The sequence below is a fragment of the Rhinolophus sinicus genome, chromosome 17 (genome assembly GCF_057876585.1).
Source record: "Rhinolophus sinicus isolate RSI-liver-muscle chromosome 17, RSI-T2T, whole genome shotgun sequence".
Lineage (NCBI taxonomy): Eukaryota > Metazoa > Chordata > Mammalia > Chiroptera > Rhinolophidae > Rhinolophus > Rhinolophus sinicus.
Window position 1 is genome coordinate 71,272,719 of NC_142517.1, and position 21,457 is coordinate 71,294,175.

General features: G+C 33.9%; 1 protein-coding gene across 4 annotated transcripts in view; it reads right to left on the reverse strand.

Moving 5' to 3' along the window:
- NECTIN3 (nectin cell adhesion molecule 3) overlaps positions 1-21,457 on the reverse strand; it is a 129,087-nt gene that overhangs the window by 74,783 nt on the left and 32,847 nt on the right. For all 4 annotated transcript variants that reach the window (XM_088794427.1, XM_019711639.3, XM_074332175.2 and 1 more), the window contains exons 2-5: positions 16,180-16,521; positions 9,964-10,260; positions 6,777-6,894; positions 3,253-3,404 (exon numbers count right to left, since the gene is read on the reverse strand). In XM_088794427.1, the coding sequence (XP_088650553.1) occupies positions 3,253-3,404; positions 6,777-6,894; positions 9,964-10,260; positions 16,180-16,521 (909 nt within the window). The remainder of the gene's footprint in view (positions 1-3,252; positions 3,405-6,776; positions 6,895-9,963; positions 10,261-16,179; positions 16,522-21,457) is intronic.

Sequence of the window (21,457 nt, forward strand, 5' to 3'; positions counted from 1 at the left end):
CCAATGTGAGAAAATGTATAATAAAATTATGAGCAATTTCTCTGAGATTTGCAAACTCTGCTCTGTTCTGAGGAGAACCTTTAGTCTCTGGTCATAAGATACATTCCTTTTACAAATACTTTTCAAAATCATTTCTGAAACTTTTAAACATCAATTTTAATACTGAGGTAAATAAATTTTTTCCTAGAGGAAAAAGAATACATAGAACTCAATGAAAAAGATAAACTGATCATTTACTGTATGCATTATGAACTTCTATTCTGATAAAAGACTACTAGGATTTACTAGTCATTTTGGAAAGGCAGTATTTTATCTAGGATACTCGATATACTACAAGAAGTTCTTAGCGGAGTTAACTAAACTCAGCATAGTATACTGTATTAAAGACTCTAGATAGAAAAGCAGAGTCTAATTCTTGATGATTACCTTAAGAAAACCATCTCATATAATGCTATCTTTTTATAAAGTCCTTAGTGGTAATAAACTGTGATTTTTTCAAATTTACTCAAAATGACTTCCCTTCTTATAAGACCTAGTAGAGGATAATCAAAAATTGTGTAAAGTTTGTCACCAGTGTTACATTAGTTACCTTGTCGAAGAAAACAGAGTTACATAAAAGAAGATTTTGGATTTTTAATTCTTTCCTGATTGTTTTCTTCTCAAATTTATTCATTCAGGCAACGAAAGTTTATTGAACACTTAGTATATACTAAACATTATTGCAGATGATGGGAATATAGTAGTGATTAAAGCAGACAAAAATCGTGCCCTCTTAGGATTTATGTTCTAGCTTGGATAAAAAGAGACAAGCACATATATTAGGTTGGTGCAAAAGTAATTGTGGTTTTTGCAATTATTTTTAACCTTTTACTTTTGCACCAACCTAATAATAAAATATGTATGATGTCACATGGCAGTAAGTAAAGAAAAATAAGGGAGAGAAGACAGAATGCAGTGAAGAGGTGAGAAGGGAGCGGTTTCAATTTTAAATACAGTCGTGAAGGTGTTATTTGAGTAAAGACCTAAAAGAAGTGAGAAAAAAAGTTATGAAAATACCTGAAGAGCAGTCAAGGCAATGCAAACAGCAAGTGCAAAGACTCTGAGGTAGAAATGTGCCTGCCGTTTTCAACGAAAGGCAAGGAGGCCAGGGTGACTGAAACCAAGTGAGCAAGGGATGTAGTGAGAGATGAGGTCAGAGAGAGAATCTAGGACCAGAACACGTACAGAGTCTTTGTCATTGTAAAGACCTCGTTTTCATTGTGGGTAAAATGGGAAACAGAATAGTGAAGTTAAGAGTTGCTGATGGCTTGGACCAGAATATTAGAAGTAGAGAATTGGTAAGGTTCTGTGTATAATATAATGGGAGAGCTGACATCGATTTGTTGATGAATTGGGTGAGGTGTGAGAAAAAAAATTGAAATCAAGGATAAGTATCAAGGATTAAACCCTCAGGAAATATAAAAATGGAGTTATCAATAATTGTCAGTTTTGAACATTAAATTGTAAATGCCTATTTATACTTTTACATAGGGTTAATGATCATTAACAGGCAATTGGACACACAAGTCAGGAGTACAGAACGCCAAAAGATAAGAATTTAGGCTGTCACCAACAGAATCTATATATAAGACTGCCTTATAAATTGAGCCTTAGAACTTAAATGATTACATAATTATAACACATTGGGCCTAAGATTTACAAGTAATACCCTATACCAAAATTTGTACAACAGAAACAAAAAGTAAGAAGTCCTTAGTTAAGTACATTTTAAATATGCATTTTCTGTGGCTTTATGATTTTTTTAAAGTAAGAAACCTCTAAGGGAAGAAAGGGAGACTAATAATACTAATACTCAATCTCATTCCCATTTCTGCCAAAGCACTGCTGCTGGTAGAAAGCGACAGGTTAGGGATGTACACAGCTCTAAGTTTCTTGTGAGATTCAAGCAAAAAAAACAACAACAAAAAAACGTTGAATCCCTATCAGTTGCCAGTCCCTATCATTTACAATGGTAAATAAAGCAAATACAAAATGCTTAAATGTGAGGATAGATAGTAAGTAAACTGAGCACACAACTACAAATTGTGGTAAGTAATATGGGGGACTGTTCTTAGGTTGAGTGATCACACAAGAACTCAGAATATAACATAAAAGCAAGCTTAAAATTCCTCTAAAATAAATAAAAATCTTAACAACCTATTACATAATTACCATACAAACCTGCATTTCTCAAAGTTCTCTTCCTTCTGCCTTTAATTTTCCATTTGTTAGACACGAAGACTGCTACATTCTTATAGTCAATAAGGAGATGCTCAAAGTATTTTACATGATTTTTATAAATACAAATTCCATTGATAATTTAGTATTTATAGCCACACTCAGGAAACAATGTATTTTAGGCAGTAACTACATTTTGAGACTACTCAAATTTATACTGTCAAATTGACAAAAAATTTCACAGTTAAATGGAATGTGAAAATCTAAGTTCTTAGTGGTTTAAAGACTAACAATAAAAAACATCTTAAATTTTATTTCATTAGAACATTCTTAGTAGCATTCCTACGTTACCTCTCAATAACCCAATATGATCAGCATACTGAGTGACAATGTTATTTAACAAGCCAGGTCATCAAAGTTGATATCCTATTTTATCAGAGTAGTCACAAAAACAAACAAAACAAAACCAGTGTTTGTTCTTGATGTAGACAAAAGAACCTAGAAAAGCACATACTACCTATAAAAGGAATAATTTAATACTATTTAACTGTAAAACTAACTATATACATAGGTTTTAAAATGTATATAAATTTGTTGCAGACATTTTTCTTTAAGTAAAGGAATGCCACTTTACATATGTATTTCAGATAGGGCTACTTTATTATACAGTAGTATCTCAGTTTTCGAACATCTCCGTTGACGAACATTTCGGTTTACGAACGCCACAAACCCGGAAGTAAATGCTTCAGTTTTTGAACACACCTTGGAAGTCGAACATGTCACATGGCTTCCGATGAGTGCAAGATTCTGAGGCTTAGCTGTCGGCTGTTTTCAAACATTTCAGAACTTGAATGGTCTTCCGGAAGGGATTACGTTAAAAAACCGAGGTACCACTATATCTTTTAGATTATTTGGAAAACCTCACATTTAGGAATATTTTCACAAGTATAAATCACCACCAAAATCACAATGCTACTCTTATGACTGTCATTACAGAAATAATTTAACTCATTTTACAAGTAGATAGTAACTTACCTGAAATGTAGATGACCTTTTGATCACTTCTTTGACCAAGGGAATTTGTCACTTTACAGACATAAACACCAGAATAATTGAAAGTCAGTGGATGGACAAAATGCAGAGTATTGTCTGAAGCCAATAAGCCATCAGGCCACTGTCCATCCAACCTAGATGTTAAAAAGTAGAGCATTATTTTAAATATCTTCAGTCTCTATTCATTAATAGCTGTCTAAATAAGATATTAACTTTTGAAAGTTAGTGAAAGAACTAATGTCTTAAGGGTAAAATTCACTATTTAAAGAGTATCACTTAATGCAGAACAAATCTATACTGTGCCCCATCCAAAGATGGTTAGTTTCTAAACCACCAAGAAAGGTCTTCTTATGAAATAATTTAATTTGTATGTGGGTATCGGTAACAACAAAAAAACAAGGCACCATTTGGTATCAATAACTTTTTAAATGGTGCCTACACCAATTTAGCTAAGAGGTCCTATCTAGTGTATACACATATTACTATAAACCATAATGGGAATAAAATCCCACTGTAAGAACTTTAAAACCATTCATTGCATTGGAACTAAGTATATAGTTCTACATCATTTTTCCAACTTTAGAGTACAAAAAACAAGCAAACAATAAAAACCACCAATACATCTTGATTTTGAAACTATTTTTAAGGCTGTAAGTTATTTTTTTAAGACAAGAGGATGAAAAAGTCAAGTAAACCCAAGCAACTCAACTACTATAGTTTCAGATAAACAGATTTTAAAAAGGTTCATTTATTCCTTCACTCAGCCATCCATTATTTACCTTCCTCTCTTCTGCTGATGTTGCTGAGATTCAGAGCTAAATAAGATTTGGTCCTTACTTTCAATGATCTAAGTATACAGTAGGAGACCCAACAACTAATTACAAAGAAAATAACAAAGAATAATAAGAAGGCAGAATAAAGCAAATCAACACTGGTGAATAGATGGAATGATTTCACTATGATTCCCAAGGGTAGTAGGTGAGTGAACAATCAGTACAATCTTTTACAGTTAATAGTACTGTAATTTAGCAATGAAGGATCAAGGTAATATTTTAATGTTTAAAAACCAAAAACAAAAACACCCAACATTCTTCTTAATAGAACTTTGGAAAGAACATTTTTACAAGCATCAGCTATCAAAAGGGGAACTCTTTTCCTAAGATACTTAACAATGAATAGGAACTATATATATGCATATTTTACCAACTATCTCTACTTTGGGCCCCAAACTCTAATTCCTTTAATTCTGAACAAAATGTCTTAAAATCCTTTGAAGTTGTGTATTCTAATGAGCCACAGAAAAATCTAAATATTACATTGAACTCAAAACAAATGACATGCTAAGCACCTCCCACTCAATTGCACTTACGTTATATGATTTATGTTCGTTGTCGCTACCCTCACAAAAACTCTATGAGGCACTATTATCAATGAGGAAACAAAGGATTAGAGAGGTTAAATGACTTCCCCAAAAAAGACATCTGCAAGTACAGACACTAGGATGAGAATGTGGAATTGTATGACTATTAGAAATACCCTATCACACATCTTAACCAATGACTCCTTCCTACTTTTAAGAAAATATAAAACTGTATGTTTGCTTAAAGAAAACAGACTGACCAAATATACCGCTTCCTTGTTCCCAAAAAAATCCCACCTAAAACAAGAGTAGACAAATTAAAAACTGTTAAACCTATGAAGAGGAAGATAACAGAAGGTAGAATTCATTAGATAAGATGGTTGAACAAACTTTTAGAAAACAGAAAACGGAGAAAACAGTATATACTTTAAGCCAGTGTTTCTCAATCAGGCGGGATTTTTGACTCTGGGGACATCAGCATGTCTGGAGACATTTTTGGATGGCAGCATGTTTGAGGACGTAGTTGTCACAACAGGGTTGGGGGGGAGCAGTTGGGGGAAGAGGTGCTACTGGCTCCAGAGATTAGAGGTCAGGGATGTTGCTAAACATTCTACAATTCACAGGACTGCCTCCCACACAAAAAAATGTATCCAGTCCAAAATATCAGAAGTATCAGGTTGCAGCTCTGCTCTGGGCTTGCAGGAGGAATGTGGATGAGAAAGCAGCCAATTTGATCCAAAGAACCCAAAATAGATTTGGAGTTTGACTCACTATACTGCAAGAGGGCCAGAGTGAGGCAAGGGGCTAGAAATAAGGAGATTACTTGAAAAAACAAAACAATAGATCCTCCCAACTCTGTACAGGTACCAGACATTCATGTTTTAGGCAAAAGAATGAGGGTTAATTCAATAAATACAATGAATGGCGTGAAAAAAAGACTTCTATTCTTCCACAGGTGACATCAGAAGCTTCACCAGGGAAATAACCACCTCTCTACCTAATGATGCTGAGTAGAATCTACTAATAATCCCCACTAGACAAAAAGAGTTTCCACTCAGAATTTTATAATAATTTAATGCATCATTATGAAACGACCGGACAAATGAGAACATTAAGGAATATCTACAAAATGAAAGACAAAAAGCAAAACCAAAAGAACTAGGAGGAAAAAAGAGACAATATGTAGGAGTAATAAAATCTCTGCAGAGGAAAGAACTCTAGTTAATCTCTGGGGGAAAAAACAAGGAAGATACTACATCCACAAAACAAGGATGCTATGAAAATGAACACAGAACAATAAAATGCTCTTAGAAAATAAAAATATGTTCACCTAATTTTTTTAATCACTGGGGGGGGGGAAGAACAAGCAAATCTCCTGTAATAAAATAAAAATTATTTGAAAAATAAGAAAGGATATTTAGTATACAATAAATAGGAGTTCCAGTAAGAGGAAACAGAAAAAAAGGGGGTGGGAGGAGAGAATGCCAAAAATATCAGAAAATTATCCACAGTTGAAAGATATAAGTATCTAGATTGAAGGAGGGCCCTAAATATTGAGAAATATGAATGAAAACCTTAGTGTAACAGATGGGATTTCATAGATAAAAAGAATTAATGATATGCAGACAGCAAGCTACACAAGTAAAAAGAAGCAATTAACAGCCTCATGGAAAACAGCTTTAGACAAAAGAAAACAATTCCAGTATACTACACAGCTGTCAGTAAATAATATTTACCTGTTGTAGGGTGGCAAACAATAATTACAGAGTTTAACTAAAAGTAACTTAATCTCATTGGGACTATGAAGGGTATATACGTATGTGGGTATATTTGTGTGTGAAGGGGTAGATACATTCATCTACCACAAGAAGTGAACAGATCATATTAAAAATTAGTAAATGAAGAAGTAGCAATTTAAAACCTATGATAGCAACTACCAGAAGGAATTGCTAAAGTAGCCTGAGGAACAGAACTGTGGGGGGTAGGAAGGTGGGGAGAGGTGGGACAGGAGAACATTTAGAAACCTTTCATTTAATTTTCAGCTATTACTATAATTATGTAGTACACTGATAAAAACAACTTTAAACATTTAAAAATACTTTTTACTTTTAAATAATTTCTCTTTAGAAGTAGCTAACATTATTACCTGCTCCACACAGATTTGAAGGGTGGTGGATTTGCATCAGCATTACACTTGAGATTAACACCTTTTCTTCCTACAAACCAATTTCCATCATAGCCTGTTACTGAAACCTCTGGAGCGTCTATAAAATAAATGCATGACAGAACAGATTATCTTTTGTTAATGATAAATACAACATACAATGATAAACTAAAATTTAGAAAAGCAAAAATAACTTTCTTCTCTCAATGTACATAACCAATGTGGAAGACAGTACTCAATAGTTGACTGAAAGAATGAATGAATGAATGGACAATGAGTACCCAAACAAACAGTAGGCAACTACAAGCATATACAGTTCTAGTTATTATAAATACTGAATATAAGAATATTGACAAACCTATAATCACCAAAAGCAAAATTTAAGAGTTCTATTACGAAATATGTAGAGATATATGAACAAAGAAAATACATTAAGAACTTAATTCGATAATAAGACGTGGCATTTAAATATCAAGTCATCATATAAAACTGTTTTTAACAAAATGTTTAATCTGAAAGGAAATACCCCCAGAGATATCAAGTCAATACAGGGATTAGGTTCCCTACACTATAATTAATTAACATTCTGTGAGTATGTATGTAGAAATGCGGCACAAACTTTCTAATCCTATAATTATAATTTAAGTAAATTATCTAAGGCCTCAACTGTATGAACATGTATCCATTCAGTAGTGTACCCAAAGGTCTATTAGCGTGTATACACTGTAATTAGTTAAATGAACAATTATCCATGTCTACCAGCAATATAAATTTATACCTTTAAACTATAAAATCCAATGGTAATCATTCCTTCAACTACCATAATGATTAGCTCCTAATAAGCGACAGGCATTGTTTTAGGTATTTCGGATAGATAGGGAGAGAGACGGGGGGGGGGGGGGGGGGGGGGGGGAGAGGGAGAGAGAGAGAGAGAGAGAGAGAGAGAGAGAGAGAGAGAGAGAGAGAGAGACACTCTGTATTTGTACAATTCTAATAAGAATAGGAAAGATGACATTTTAAAAATATTTAACTAAAACCTGTTATGGAAAAGAATAGGATGCTAAGAGAGAAGACAAGAGGAAGGGTCTAATTTAGTTTGGGGATGGGGTTAGGGACGTCATGAAAGACCCCTAAGGAAACATTACTTACACACGGTACAGGGACCCTCCATCTTCATGTGAGCTACATAGTAAACTAGATAAATAGAACACGGTCAATTGGAAGTCAGAGAGACCAGGTCAGACTTTAACTCTGCCAGGAAAGCCTGACCTACTATCAAGCAAAGTTTAAAAAAAGGTAGTGAAAAAAATTAACCTTTTACTAAGGTACAATTACCTTAGAATAAAAAATAAAAAAAATCTGCCTCTTATAGAAACCAAGAATTAACATTTCTGTAACCTAAAACAGGTACTAAAAAATGTTGCTCAAAGAACAGTACGGATATATGTGAGTTTAATTTCTCTTAAGAAGAGGAAGGGATAGGTATTAAAATATCCCCACAGAATACCTTCAGATTTTGAGATATGTATTTTGAATATAAGATTTTATCTTACACTTTGTTCACATGTTTTATAGGTCCCAATTTAAAAAAAGAAAAATGTCATGAGGACTCTAACATTTTAGAAGCATGCCAATAAATCTAAATGATAATCTTACAAGAAATAATCTTATATATTTAGGATTGCACTCAAGCAAACAAAAAATATAATATACGTTATACAAATTGATGAAAATTTCACTCATTATTAGACACAGGGAAGGAAGAATATGAGAAAAATATTAATAGTACTTACAATTGGGATCTAAATTTTATGAGAAAAATAAAAAAGAGTCTGTGAAAGCAAGGTAGGAAATTGAATAATTTTAATTAGATTCTCAAGAGAGGTAAGGAGAAAAGAAGGTATTTGTATTCAAGAATACAATAGTAATAACATTCACATAGGATAGCTTCTCAAGTTTAATCCTATAAATGTTGAAAAAAAATCCTTAGAATTAGCTTTAGAAACCATTACATCATGTGTAATGAATGTGTAATTTAAAATTCTACGCATCATACCAAAAAAAACCAGAACATCTCCTTCACATGATCTGTGTATGGATGGAAATGACAGCAGAAACTAAACATTTCTCCTAATTTTATCTCTACTTCAATCACCTTAATTGTCATTATCTTTGCTATAAGCTATCTGCACCATCAGTTTTTCTCTTGTTCAACAAATTTTAAAATGCTACTCAAAGAACGTATCAAAAACTGAGAAACTTTATAGAGAAGGGGAAAATATATATATCGGGGGTGCCAAAAAATGTATACAAGTGGACACTTAGGTCAACATTGCTCAAGCAATGTAGTTCGCCATAATCAGAAGTGTCTGGACCAATTTGAGCACCCCTTGCAATTGCAGAAGTCAAATGTGACTTGTATTCATCTTTTGTTATCAGTATATATTGAGTATTACAATTTTAACAGTTTTCTTCTTAAAATGGGTATACATTTTTTTGGCACCCTCTGTACACACACACACACACACACACACACACACACACACACACACCGTGCATCCCGTAACAAAAAAATAAAAATACCAAAATGGGCCAGCTTTGAACCTTTTCTACAATGGTTATTATCCCAATGTCTTCAAAATATTGTTTTACCTATCTGAGAATCTTACATGATCAATAAAATTGGATTAGAATATTAGAAGAATATAGATTTTCAAAATAATTAAAATGCATCTAGGAAGTAAAAAATTCTTGCTGAAAAATGAAAACATCATGGATGGCATCAGTAAAACTGAATAACAGCTAAATTAATTGGAGAAGTAGTTATTTGTCTCTAAGTATTGCACATTTTGAGGTATAAATTTTCACAATTTGCTTAAGCCCAGCCTATTTTTAAGGTCTAAAAAAGATAAGGTTAAATAATTATAAGTTTGAGAACAACTTTAAATCATTGTCCATCTTTACAAACTGATAAAAAATGCTCTGGTTAAATAAAATTTCCATGAAAATATTTTAAAAATTAAGAACAAAAATGTCAGTAAGGAAAAGCTGTTAAGAATTTCTGAATACTAAATATTCAAACTAAAAGTTTGATACAGAATTATGTCAAAAGAAGAAAACGAAAATAAAATACATGACGTGTAAAAAGCAAATGTTGCCATTTACTTACACTGTATATCTAATATGAAAGAATATCGGATGTCCTTTTCCAAGGCTGGATGTTTTACAACACAAGTAATTCGCCTTCCTCTAGCAAATCTGGTTGGAAACAGCTTGTATTGGCTGACAATTGTTGTTGTTTCATTTGGAAAAGTAGTTGTAGTGGATTCCATCTCACCAAGATCACCTTCCCAATTAATATGTGCAACTGGTTTTCCAGTGGCTGCGATACAAATGGCTGCCACTGTTTCATTTCCTCCATCAATTAAAGAATCTGGCCCTTTAATCAGGCTCACAGTGGGTTCAACTGTTTAAATTAAAAACAAAATTAGTTACATTTCAATTAAGACTATATATATATCTCTTTCCAAGCCACATCTAGCTACATTTCATAAACTTAGGGATAATTGCATAAAAAATCTACCCACACTTTTTAGGTAATGCCAACATCAACTGGATTCTTGGAACAAGAGAAGATCACGAGCCAGGTCAAATAAGAAGCCAAGATTTTATATAACCATTACAAAGATTGCTCTCACTGGTAGAGATATGCTTTATAGGGGCAGATGAGTTCCCCAAATTAGCAATACAAAAAATTCCGGTTAATTGGATCATAATTTCCAATATGAGATTAAAGGTATCATTACTCTGAAAGGAATAAAAGTAGTTTTAATATATAATGCTTCATTTTATGAAGCATTTATGAAAAATGCTTAAAGGAGAACTATTTTAAAATAAGTTAACAGCATAGAGGCTACACTGTCAAAATGCAACATGACTAAAAGTTATGTTTACTGAAATGTACATACCACCTATCTTTTTCTGGCATAAGAAAGCTGCTCATCAAAGAAAAGTAACCTTAATGTTAGACACTTTCAATCTACACTCCATACATTCTAGCTATCGCGTCACATTTTTCAGCAGATTTTATCTGCTTCTTTCTGTATAAATTCCTCAGTACCCAGTTCATGAATTCTTTGGCTGAAGCCTACAGTTTATCCTGTGTGCTAAATTTTTAATCTCAAAGATATTTTTTCATTTCCAAGATTTCCACTTGGTTCTTTCACTGCCATCTGTTCTTGGTTTGTATCTACATATTTTTGTTTCGCCATTTACTTTAAGGAATATTCTTTTCCTTATGTATTTCCTCTTTTGTAAGAGGAATTATTGGAAAATAACAAGTGCACACACTTAATGAATAATTTAGAGCAAATATCCATGTAACCACACACATCCCAATAAAGAACATTTGCACCTCCCAAGTCTCTCATATGCCTCTTCCTGATCGTTAACACCTTGCCTGCCCAAGTGTGAAACCATTATACTGACTTTAGAAATAAATTTTTCTATCTTTTCATGTTGGGTCTATAACCAACAAATGCACACCTACCCAAGTTTCATCTGTTTCTGAACTTTATATGATGGAATCCGACTATATGTATTTTTGTATAGTTTTCTTTGACACAATTTTGTGTTCCCACTATTTGTTTATGTGGGAATATTTAGCCTTAATTATTTTAGAATTTTTTAACTTTTTATTTATAGATCATTTAGATTTACTTACAATTGTGTAAGTTATTAGTTTTAACTACTGTACGGTTTGATTGTTGAACATCAATGGTGTTTCCTGTTTGGTATAAATAATTTTACAAGAAATATTGTCATACATGCATTTTGGTATATTTGTGTAAACGTTTCTCTAGTTTTATCCCTTATTGTAGAATTGTTATTACTATATTTTCAGTTTCACCAGGTAATGACAAAAGCTTTCCAAAGTACCAATTTATTCCCAATCTTAGAGTTTTTGTTGGTCTAAACACTCACAGTTGATATTGTCAGACATCTCAATGTTTGTCAGTCTCATAGGAATGCAGTAACATTTCATTGAGATTTTAATTTCTCCAATTACAAATGACATTAAGGACCTTTACAGGCCATTTGGAATTTCTTCTTCATCAAAATACGTATTAAAGCCATTTTCTTTTTCTTATTGATTTGGGAGAAGAGTCTTTTTTTGATTACTATCTTCTACCAGTTAGGGCTTGTTTTTTCACCCAATGGTGTGTTTGATGAGCAGAAGTTTTTCATTTAAATGTAGTAAAATGTATCATTTTTTTAGATTCCCTTGGGTGGTTAACTGCCTTTATACACTAAGAAACACTTCTCTACTTCAAGGCCAGTTACTATGTGATATACATATATATATATATAGCTTCTTGTTCTCTGAAGGAATTTTGTAGATTGACTTATCAAGTCAAATGGTAAGTGCTGTTGTTTAACAGTCTGTGTATGATAAGTCTGCTGTGGAGAAAAAGGAGCCCTCATACACTGTTGGTGGGAATGCAGACTGGTGCAGACGCTATGGAAGGCAGTGTGGAGGTTCTTCAAAAAATTACGAATAGAATTATCATATGACCCAGCAATCCCTCTCCTGGGTATCTACCCAAAAAATCTGAAAACATTTATACATAAAGACACGTGTGCTCCAATGTTCATTGAAGCTTTATTCATGGTAGTCAAGATATGGAAACAATCAAAATGTCCTTTGATAGATGAATGGATAAAGAAGTTGTGGTATATATACACAATGGAATACTACTCGGACATAAGAAAAGATGAAATAGTACCATTTGCGACAACATGGATGGATCTTGAGGTTATAATGCTAAGCGAAATAAGTCAGACAGAAAAATAAGCAAAATAATGTTAAGCGAAATAAGTCAGTCGAGAACCCTATTTCACTGAGATGTGGTATATAAAACGGAAAATAACAAAAGAACAAAAGACAAACAAATGAAGAAACAAAAACTCATAAACATAGACAATAGATTAGCGGTTACCAGAGGGTAAAGGGGATGGGGGATTCTAGAAGAGGGTAAATAGAGTCAAATACATGTTGATGGAAGGAGACTGACTCTGGGTGATGAACACACAATGTGATATATAGATGATGTATTACAGAATTGCACACCTGAAATCTATGTAACTTTACTAACAATTGTCACCCCAATAAGCTTAAAAAAAAATTGTTCACTAAAAAAAAAGTTTCCTCTCACATGTCAGTACTAATATCAGTACTAAGCCAAAGACTTCAGAAGGCCCTTCTGTATATCTCAAGTGTGTGCGCTCTCTTCCTCCCTTTCCCACCCTCCCCCCCATGTTCCCTTTTTCCCAGTATTCTGCTCCACAAATTCTAATCACTTTGTCCTCCCTGAATTTCAATCTGTCTCTTCAACTCAGTGAAACCACCACTCTCTGCTTTAATTCCTTGTCACTGAGCTGTAGCCTGGAAACTGCCTAAGGAGGAAGCTGGAGCATCTGTAGGACTCACCTTCTTTTACAGATCATAATCCTACACTGACTATTGTCCAATGACTAAAAATTGTTTCTTATTTGCCTGGTTACCTTGTTCCTAGAGAAAAAGGGTAAATCTAGTCCCTGTTACTCCATCTTGTCCAGCAGTGGGAGTCTATTTCTTAATTGCAAAAGTATTATTACTAAAAATTGGAAAAACAGAAAAATTACCCATGACTACAGTGTCCTAATACAGTAATGATCATACTCTCCCATTTCCTTCTCATTATTTATATTTCCAGTCTCTATATAGATGTAATCATGGCATGCCTACAATTTTGTGGCTCATTTTTTTTTTTTTTACATAGTAACATTTCTCTTGACCGTAATTTTAACAACTAATATCCCATCAAGAGGAAGTAACCAATTATGTAACAACTCTTCTACTGTAATGGGACATTTGTTGTTAAATTTTGCGAAAACTTTTTGTTATATCATATTCCCTTAATTTGGTTTCTATTACTACCACTCCATGGAAACTTGAATGTCATCATCTAATCGACAGGCTTGACATTTTTCTTTGCCTAGTCTTTGACTAACTTTGTAGAATTTAATACTTCAGCACAGTTCTTCCCGATCAGTTCCAAAATTCCAAAAAGAATTAAGCACTAATACCTTAAGGTACCCATTGTAGTCAATTAACTTGTGGGCTATGCATTTAGAATTATACTAGCTGTGCGCCATCCTTAGGAGAACTGAATAAATTATCACTAAATCATTTTCCATAGGACATAATTCTCACTGTGGAAAAAAGGCTGCTAGAGTAACCTTTAAAACTTTATCTTCTCTTGATATGAATATTACTTTGCTCAAATTTTTCCTAAAGCTCTCTCTGAGTTCTTCATCTCTATTTCTTCAACCTCTGTGCTAACAAATATTAAGTCCAGGCCTTCAGTTAGTTTTTTTGATCATCTTTAAAAACTTTCATCTGATAAATACTACTACCCAGATGATCCCTAATTTTCTCCAATTTTGAGATTAGGCTTGACTCTACAGTTTCCAACCACCTGCCTGGTAGTATTGCCTATATATCTTCAAATTCAATAAACCAAATGCTGAACTCATCATCTCATTCTACCATCTATAATACCTGTTTCTCAAAGACATGCCTATTTAAATTAATGGTAACATAATTTACTAAATTACCAAGGTTCAAAACCTGTTAATGTTCAAACTTCTCTTGTTTCTCACATCCTAGTTATTCCTTTGTAATAGGTCCCTTCACTTAAGTGGCAGAAATTAGAAAATTAATTTCATGGCCTCACGGTTGAGGCATCATGGTTTTAGAACCTCGTCATTTCAATTCATCAACACCACCAGATTGATCATTCTAAGTCACAATTTTCAACCCACTGCTACCTAAATAAGGTCTACTACGAGTCAGGCATCCCTCTAAGCAAGGTGAGGTGATCAAAGCAGTTTTTCTAAAACTTTGCTGTGCACAGAGATCACTTGGAGATCCTGCTAACATGTAGCTTTATCACTCAGTCAGTCTGAGAGTCTGAAATTCTGAATTTCTAACAAGTGGTATCAAAGCTCCCAAGTGATATCAAAGCTGCTGGTTCATGACCCACACTTTAAAACCACAAGAGTCTGAGAGTCGAAGGAAGGTGAGAAGAAGCACAACACTGTATATACACTAAGTACTATATTAATTTAGGGAAAATTACTAAAATTTTAAGCAAAACAAAGTTTATTCTCATGACCTCTCTCTTCCATATACAAACTATTTGTCTATTAGATATTTTCTTGACACTGAATATTTTGTGATCTTTTTTACCCTGATGACCTGCACTTGATTTTTCAGATATTTATGCTATACTGTCCCATCAATACATTTCTCAAAAGGATCAATTTCTTAAACATAAGTTATATTTCCCCACAGCTCTTAGGACAGTGTCTTAAACATATAAAGTCCTAAAATATTTCATTTCTATTTTACATAGAATGTGAAAAAAATATATAACAAATTTGGACAAAATTGCTTTCCTGCATTCCAGAGACTCTGAAGTTTCGCCATTAAATACTAGAGGCTGTGTACTTGTTTGATTCTCTGGAAGCAGATACTGAGACCAAGTGAGGAGTGCAAAAGGCTTATTAAAGAGTAACATCTGGGAGAAAAGTGAAGCAAAAATATTGCGAAGGGGGAGCTATCAGCTGACCTGACAAAGTCCCTGACAGGCAAAAGGTCAGATTTAGAGCAAAGACTGCCCCCATTAAAAAAGGCCCACTTTGGGGGAAATGGCTATGGTTGCTATAACTCCTTACTCCTTGATCTATTATTCAAAAGTACTCACCAGTGTTTCCAAATTGGGTTATCTTTCACTACAAGTGGCTATCTTAATGCTAATAAGTTCATTCTAAATTCCATCACAAACTTTAACAAAAAAAGACATATCCTTCATTAACAGTAATACAGCCCAAGATTCAAATAGCTATGTAAATTCACCATAGCAGAAATAAAATTTGATTTGAAAAACAAACACGAGGTGTAAATGGCTCCAGAACAGTCCTTTAAAATACAGAAAAGCTATTTTAAGATGGTAATTTAATTAAAAGTTGAAAATTTGAGGGACAATAATGAAACATGTCAAAGAAACTCAGTACTTAGTATTATAAATAAATAAAAACAATCTTTCATGAAAAAAGTAAAATAGTTAAGAACTACATAGTATTATATAACTAGGTAGGTCGATACAGATAATACTTCAAGAGAACCTAGAATCAGACTTTTAAGACAGAACTTGAAAAATCATATTTGAATTAGTTTAAACCGAAATTTATATATAATTTCAATCATTTATATTCTTGAAAATACTTTCATTATAATCTTCTCGACTATCACCAAAATATGTAATTCAAACATACTTACCTAATACAGTTACAGTTGTAGAGGACTGAGCATTTCCAAGTGGGAATGTAACAGCTTTACATATGTATTTTCCAGAATCAGAAAATCCTATGTTATGTAGAGTAATTGTTGCATCATTAAGTGAATAGTTTTTAAACAAGACTCTTCCCTGATATTCTCCTTGAACAGAAAATCCATATTGAGGATGATGAACAGCAACAGTCTGTGAACTTTTGCCATGTATCTTCTCCCATGAAATTTGTGTTATAGTTTCATTTACTTCAATCAAACACTTCAGGGAAACATTCTTTCCCCATACTGCTGTGACATGAGGCTCCACAATTATTGGTCCAGCTAAGGCACCTATTGGGGAAAAAAAATATATAGTTCTTAAAATGCAAAAATGTTATGCTAAAATATGATCAATCTAATCTCCCTCCCCTTCTGTTGCCCTCTCCCTCACTTCTTCCCCTCCTGTAGGTACACACACAGACACACACGACTGAGTAACACGAAGACTGAAAAGTGCTAGATGTTCCTGACTTTGGATGTAAGACCCAAAGATTGACTCTCAAAGTAACTACCAACATGTGTTGCAGTGGGAAAAGCACTACAATGGGCCAAGACTAAGCTAGAAAGCGGATCTTTCCCCAGTCAAGCCTTCAGAGAGACCCCAGCCCTAGCTGACACCTTGTCTGCAGTCTTGTGAGAGACAAAAGCAAATGGACCCAGCTTAGCCATGTATGGATTACTGACCCAAAGAAACTGAGAGATAATAAATTTATGTTTTTCTAACACTACTAAGTTTTAGAGTACTTTGTTACTCAGTAATAGATAACTAACATATGTAGGATCTGTCAAACCAAATATAGTACCAAAGTATCTTCTTCTGAAGGTTCCCTCTATCAAAAATCTCTATTAAAAAAAACTTCATTGAAGATACACCGGAAAACATTAATTTAAAAAACACATAAATGTGAAATCATTTTTTTCCATTTCAGGAATGAAGGAAAAAAACGCCACAAGCAAAACTTAAAATAAAATGGTATTAAACTTCTCCCTTGTAATACTAATGTCCTTCCTAAAAGCAGTGGACCAAATCTAAATCATTTTAAGGGAAATAAGGCTAATATTCACGAATACTAAAGTCAAGCAAGATGCTGCTCATCAACAAATATATTAAAAGATAAACAAGTCCTTGGAGAATTTACGACTCATGTGTATCCTGACAAACTAAATACTCAAACTAAGAAGCAAACCATTATAAACACTCAAAAGTGGAAAGTATAAACAATACCTTTACAGTTTAGAGTTATGCCCCAATAATATTTTTAATTTAATACAAAAATGCAGAAGGGTATTACTTAAAAGATAATCAAGAAAAACATGCTTAAACATATTCAAACAGCTCTGAACAACACAAACTTTACACTATATTATTTCTATGAACCCTTCTGAGAGGAAAAAACCCATAAATGAATGCATAAATATATAAATAAATAAATGAGATAGCTAGACAGATACATAGATAAAGAGGGCAAACTTTACCACCAAAGAGATGACTGAGAATGTTACAAAAGAACAATTCACACTGACTATACTTAACAGCTATGGAATAAAAAGTTTTGTGGTTTTTTTTTAAAGCAATGCCCCCTAAAAGTATCAAGCCCCCCAAATTTACCATCATGCTCCATTATGCTTTCAAGTGTAGATAATGTATTTTAGCAACCTATCATAAGTCTGGTACTAAATAAGAAAATATGGACAATGAAAGAGCAATTTATGAATATTAATTAAAATGTTCATATATTATTACGAAATACTGCCCAGCTCTGTATTTAAAGAATAAGAACCATTGACCAAGCAGGATACTCCAAGAATGTGAGGATATGTTCAGACTACTCATTACACTGAAAGCTCACATGACTTTCTCATTTGACGCTGAAAAGACATTGAATAAAATTTAAAGTTCATTATCTGATTTTTAAAAAAATCTAACAACTGAAAAAAGGATTCTTAATAATAAAGTTGACTCTTTTTAAATCAGTGGCCATCACAATAAATTAGAAAAAAGGGAATAGCTATTAAAGAAAGATCAAGAGAAGATGGTGTACTATCATTATCACTGTTCAACTGAGACTAAAACTTCCACTGCAAGAAGATGGGAAAAAGAAATGGAAGAAAAAGTATTAGAAAGGAACAGATAGACTCATTATCTGAAAAACCTATTACTTGAAAAATCTAAGAAGGCCATAAAGGGCTACCAGAACTAATAATGTGGGTGCTTACAAAGAATGCAAAATGTATACAAAATATAAAAGCAACAAGTTATAATAGGTGATAACCTTTATAAATTTATTGCACAAAATGACTATTTGCAAAACATTAATATTTAAAACACCTATGAATAAAGTTGTAAAGAGCCTATAAAACTGAGTGACTGACTTGAATAAATAAAAGATATGTCATGTTCAAGGATGAAAATACTTACCATGTTTCCCTGAAAATAAGACCTAGCCAGACCATCAGCTCTAATGCATCTTTTGGAGCAAAAATTAATATAAGACCCGGTCTTATTTTAATGTAAGACCTGGTCTTATTAACACGATATGATATATGATTTGATACAATATAATACCCGGTCTTATAGAAGACTGGGTCTTATATTAATTTTTGCTCCAAAAAGACACATTAGAGCTGATGGTCTGGTTAGGTCTTACTTTTGGAAAAACACAGTAATTCTATACGGACAGCGAATCTCCCCATATTGGGCTGGCCCGGTGGCTCAGGAAGTTGGAGCTCCGTGCTCCTAACTCCAAAGGCTGCTAGTTCGAGTCCCACATGGGCCAGTGGGCTCTCAACCACAAGGTTGCCGGTTCAACATCTTGAATCTCGCAAGGGATGGTGGGCAGTGCCCCCTGCAACTAAGATTGAACATGGCACCTTGAGCTGAGCTGCCGCTGAGCTCCCGGATGGCTCAGTTGGTTGGAGCGCGTCCTCTCAACTACAAGGTTGCCGGTTCGACTCCCGCAAGATATGGTGGGCTGTGCCCCCTGCAACTAGAAATGGCAACTGGACCTGCAGCTGAGCTGCGCCCTCCACAACTAAGACTGAAAGGACAACAACTTGACTTGGAAAAAAAGTCCTGGAAGTACACACTGTACCCCAATAAAGTCCTGTTCCTCTTCCCCAATAAAATCTTAAAAAAACAACAACAAAAAACTCCCCATATTAACACACAAATTCAATGCTATTGCAGTAAAAACCCTGAAAAAAAGTTCTTGAAACTAGACTGAGGACAACAGCTGAGAAATATTTCAAAAACACAATGGTCCAGTAGGAGAGAGGAAAAATATTAAAATAAAACGCTTACTATTAATATCTTAAAAATAATTCAAAGTACACAAACAGGCCAACATCTATAATGGTATATGGTATATAATAAAGTTAATTATTTTGTATGAGTGGGGAAATAATGAATTAGCTAAGACATGCTAAAAGGACAAGAGCTAAATATTTGGAAATAAATCCCCGCTTTACACTGAAAACACAGACACAGACACACACACACACACACACACACACACACACAGACTGAAGATCTAAATGTAAAAAATTTGCCACATATGCCTATACACCTACTGACAATAACTTTTTATATATTCTGGCCGATAACTAGTTATTCCTAGGGAATGGGATTACTGAGGATTAAAGAAAGAACCTTTACTTTTTACTCTGTGCTCTTATGTGATGTCACAATGACTTACAATAAGTAATTTTCACAATAAAAAGCAAACTAAAACAGAATTATCTGCCATAGGTGGAGGTGAAGAAGAGATGGGCTAAAGGAAGTGTTATGGTCTGAATGTTTGTGTCCCTCCAAAACCTGTATGTTGAAGCCCTAACCTCTATGGTATGTGGAGGTGGGGCCTTTGTGTAGTAATTCTAACTATATGAGGTTATAAGGGTGGGGGCCTCATGCTGGCATTAGAAAAGGAAGAGAAACTAGAGTTCTCTCTCTCCACCATATGAGAACAAAGCCAGAGGGTGACTGTCTGCAAGTCAGGAAGAGGGTCCTCTCCAAGAATTTAATCTGCTTGTAGCTTGATCTTGGACTTCTCAGCCTCCAGAACTGTGAAAAATAAATGTCTTGTTTAAGTCAAGCAGTCCATAGTGCTTTGTTCTAGCAAATACCAGAATAATCTGGGATGGGTAGTGCTATTGTATCTTCTTGCAACCTGTAAGAACCACGGCCTAGTGGACCACCATTACTAAAGGGAGTATGTGGAGATAGGAAAAAAGAAAATAGGGGTCCACTGCATCAAAAATATATTTAAAATACTCTGCATTTACATGGAGAAAGCAGCTCTTAGCCTAACAGCAAAGATAGGAAAATCATCAAGAAAAAGGTTGATAGATTTGACCAGAAAAACTAAGCCCCTAAACAAAGAACTTGAGTAAATTTTTACAAAAACAAACAAACAAACAAAAACACAAACTATAATGGCTATTTTTAATGTGTTCAACTTTACTAGTAAACAAATATTTATGTAAATATCAGGTTTTTCTTTTTTGTTTGTTTTCATATCTAGGAGGTAATGAGTGATTTCTTCTTTCTAATTTTTTCCTACAAAAATATCCTGAGTAGTTTTTACTAGTTGCAAAAGTAAATGATGTAAATTTTTTCTTGGTTCAACTCTTAAACCTTTGAGCAAGGCTTTATACTACCCTTCAAGTATTTATAATTTGGCTCTCCCTTAGATTCCATAGCTTCTACCTATGTGTCTCCTTTTCTGTAGTTTGGTTAGCCAGAGTTAGTTGCTATTGCTTGCAAACAGAAGTGTCTGCTGCATTCTCAATCCTAAACTAAACCCAAAGTGGTTTTTTAAAACCACTACTGCGTAAGATTTTCCCCCACAGAATCTTAAAACCATGGAGAAACAGATTTTCTATTGTGATTCTTGGACCAAAATCAATGTTAGAATGCCTCACTACTTAAAGTCTCCCAAACATCGAACCTACTCCCTTCCCCCTACTTTCCCATATGAAGCTGAGTTTGACTGAAGAGCAGAAGTGTGTCCTGGAGGAACATAAATATTTATTACTAAAGACCTAAATTATTTGAAGCATGTTCTTCATTAATGGCGATGTAAGCTTAGAATATAAAGAAGCTAAAGAACAGCAAAGGACTGAACCTTTGATATCTGGCAAGACCCTAAACTTGTCACAAGGTATTCCTGGCTACTGCACATTCTAGGGGCCAACGAAAAACACGGTAAAATCTGATACTCCATTTCTG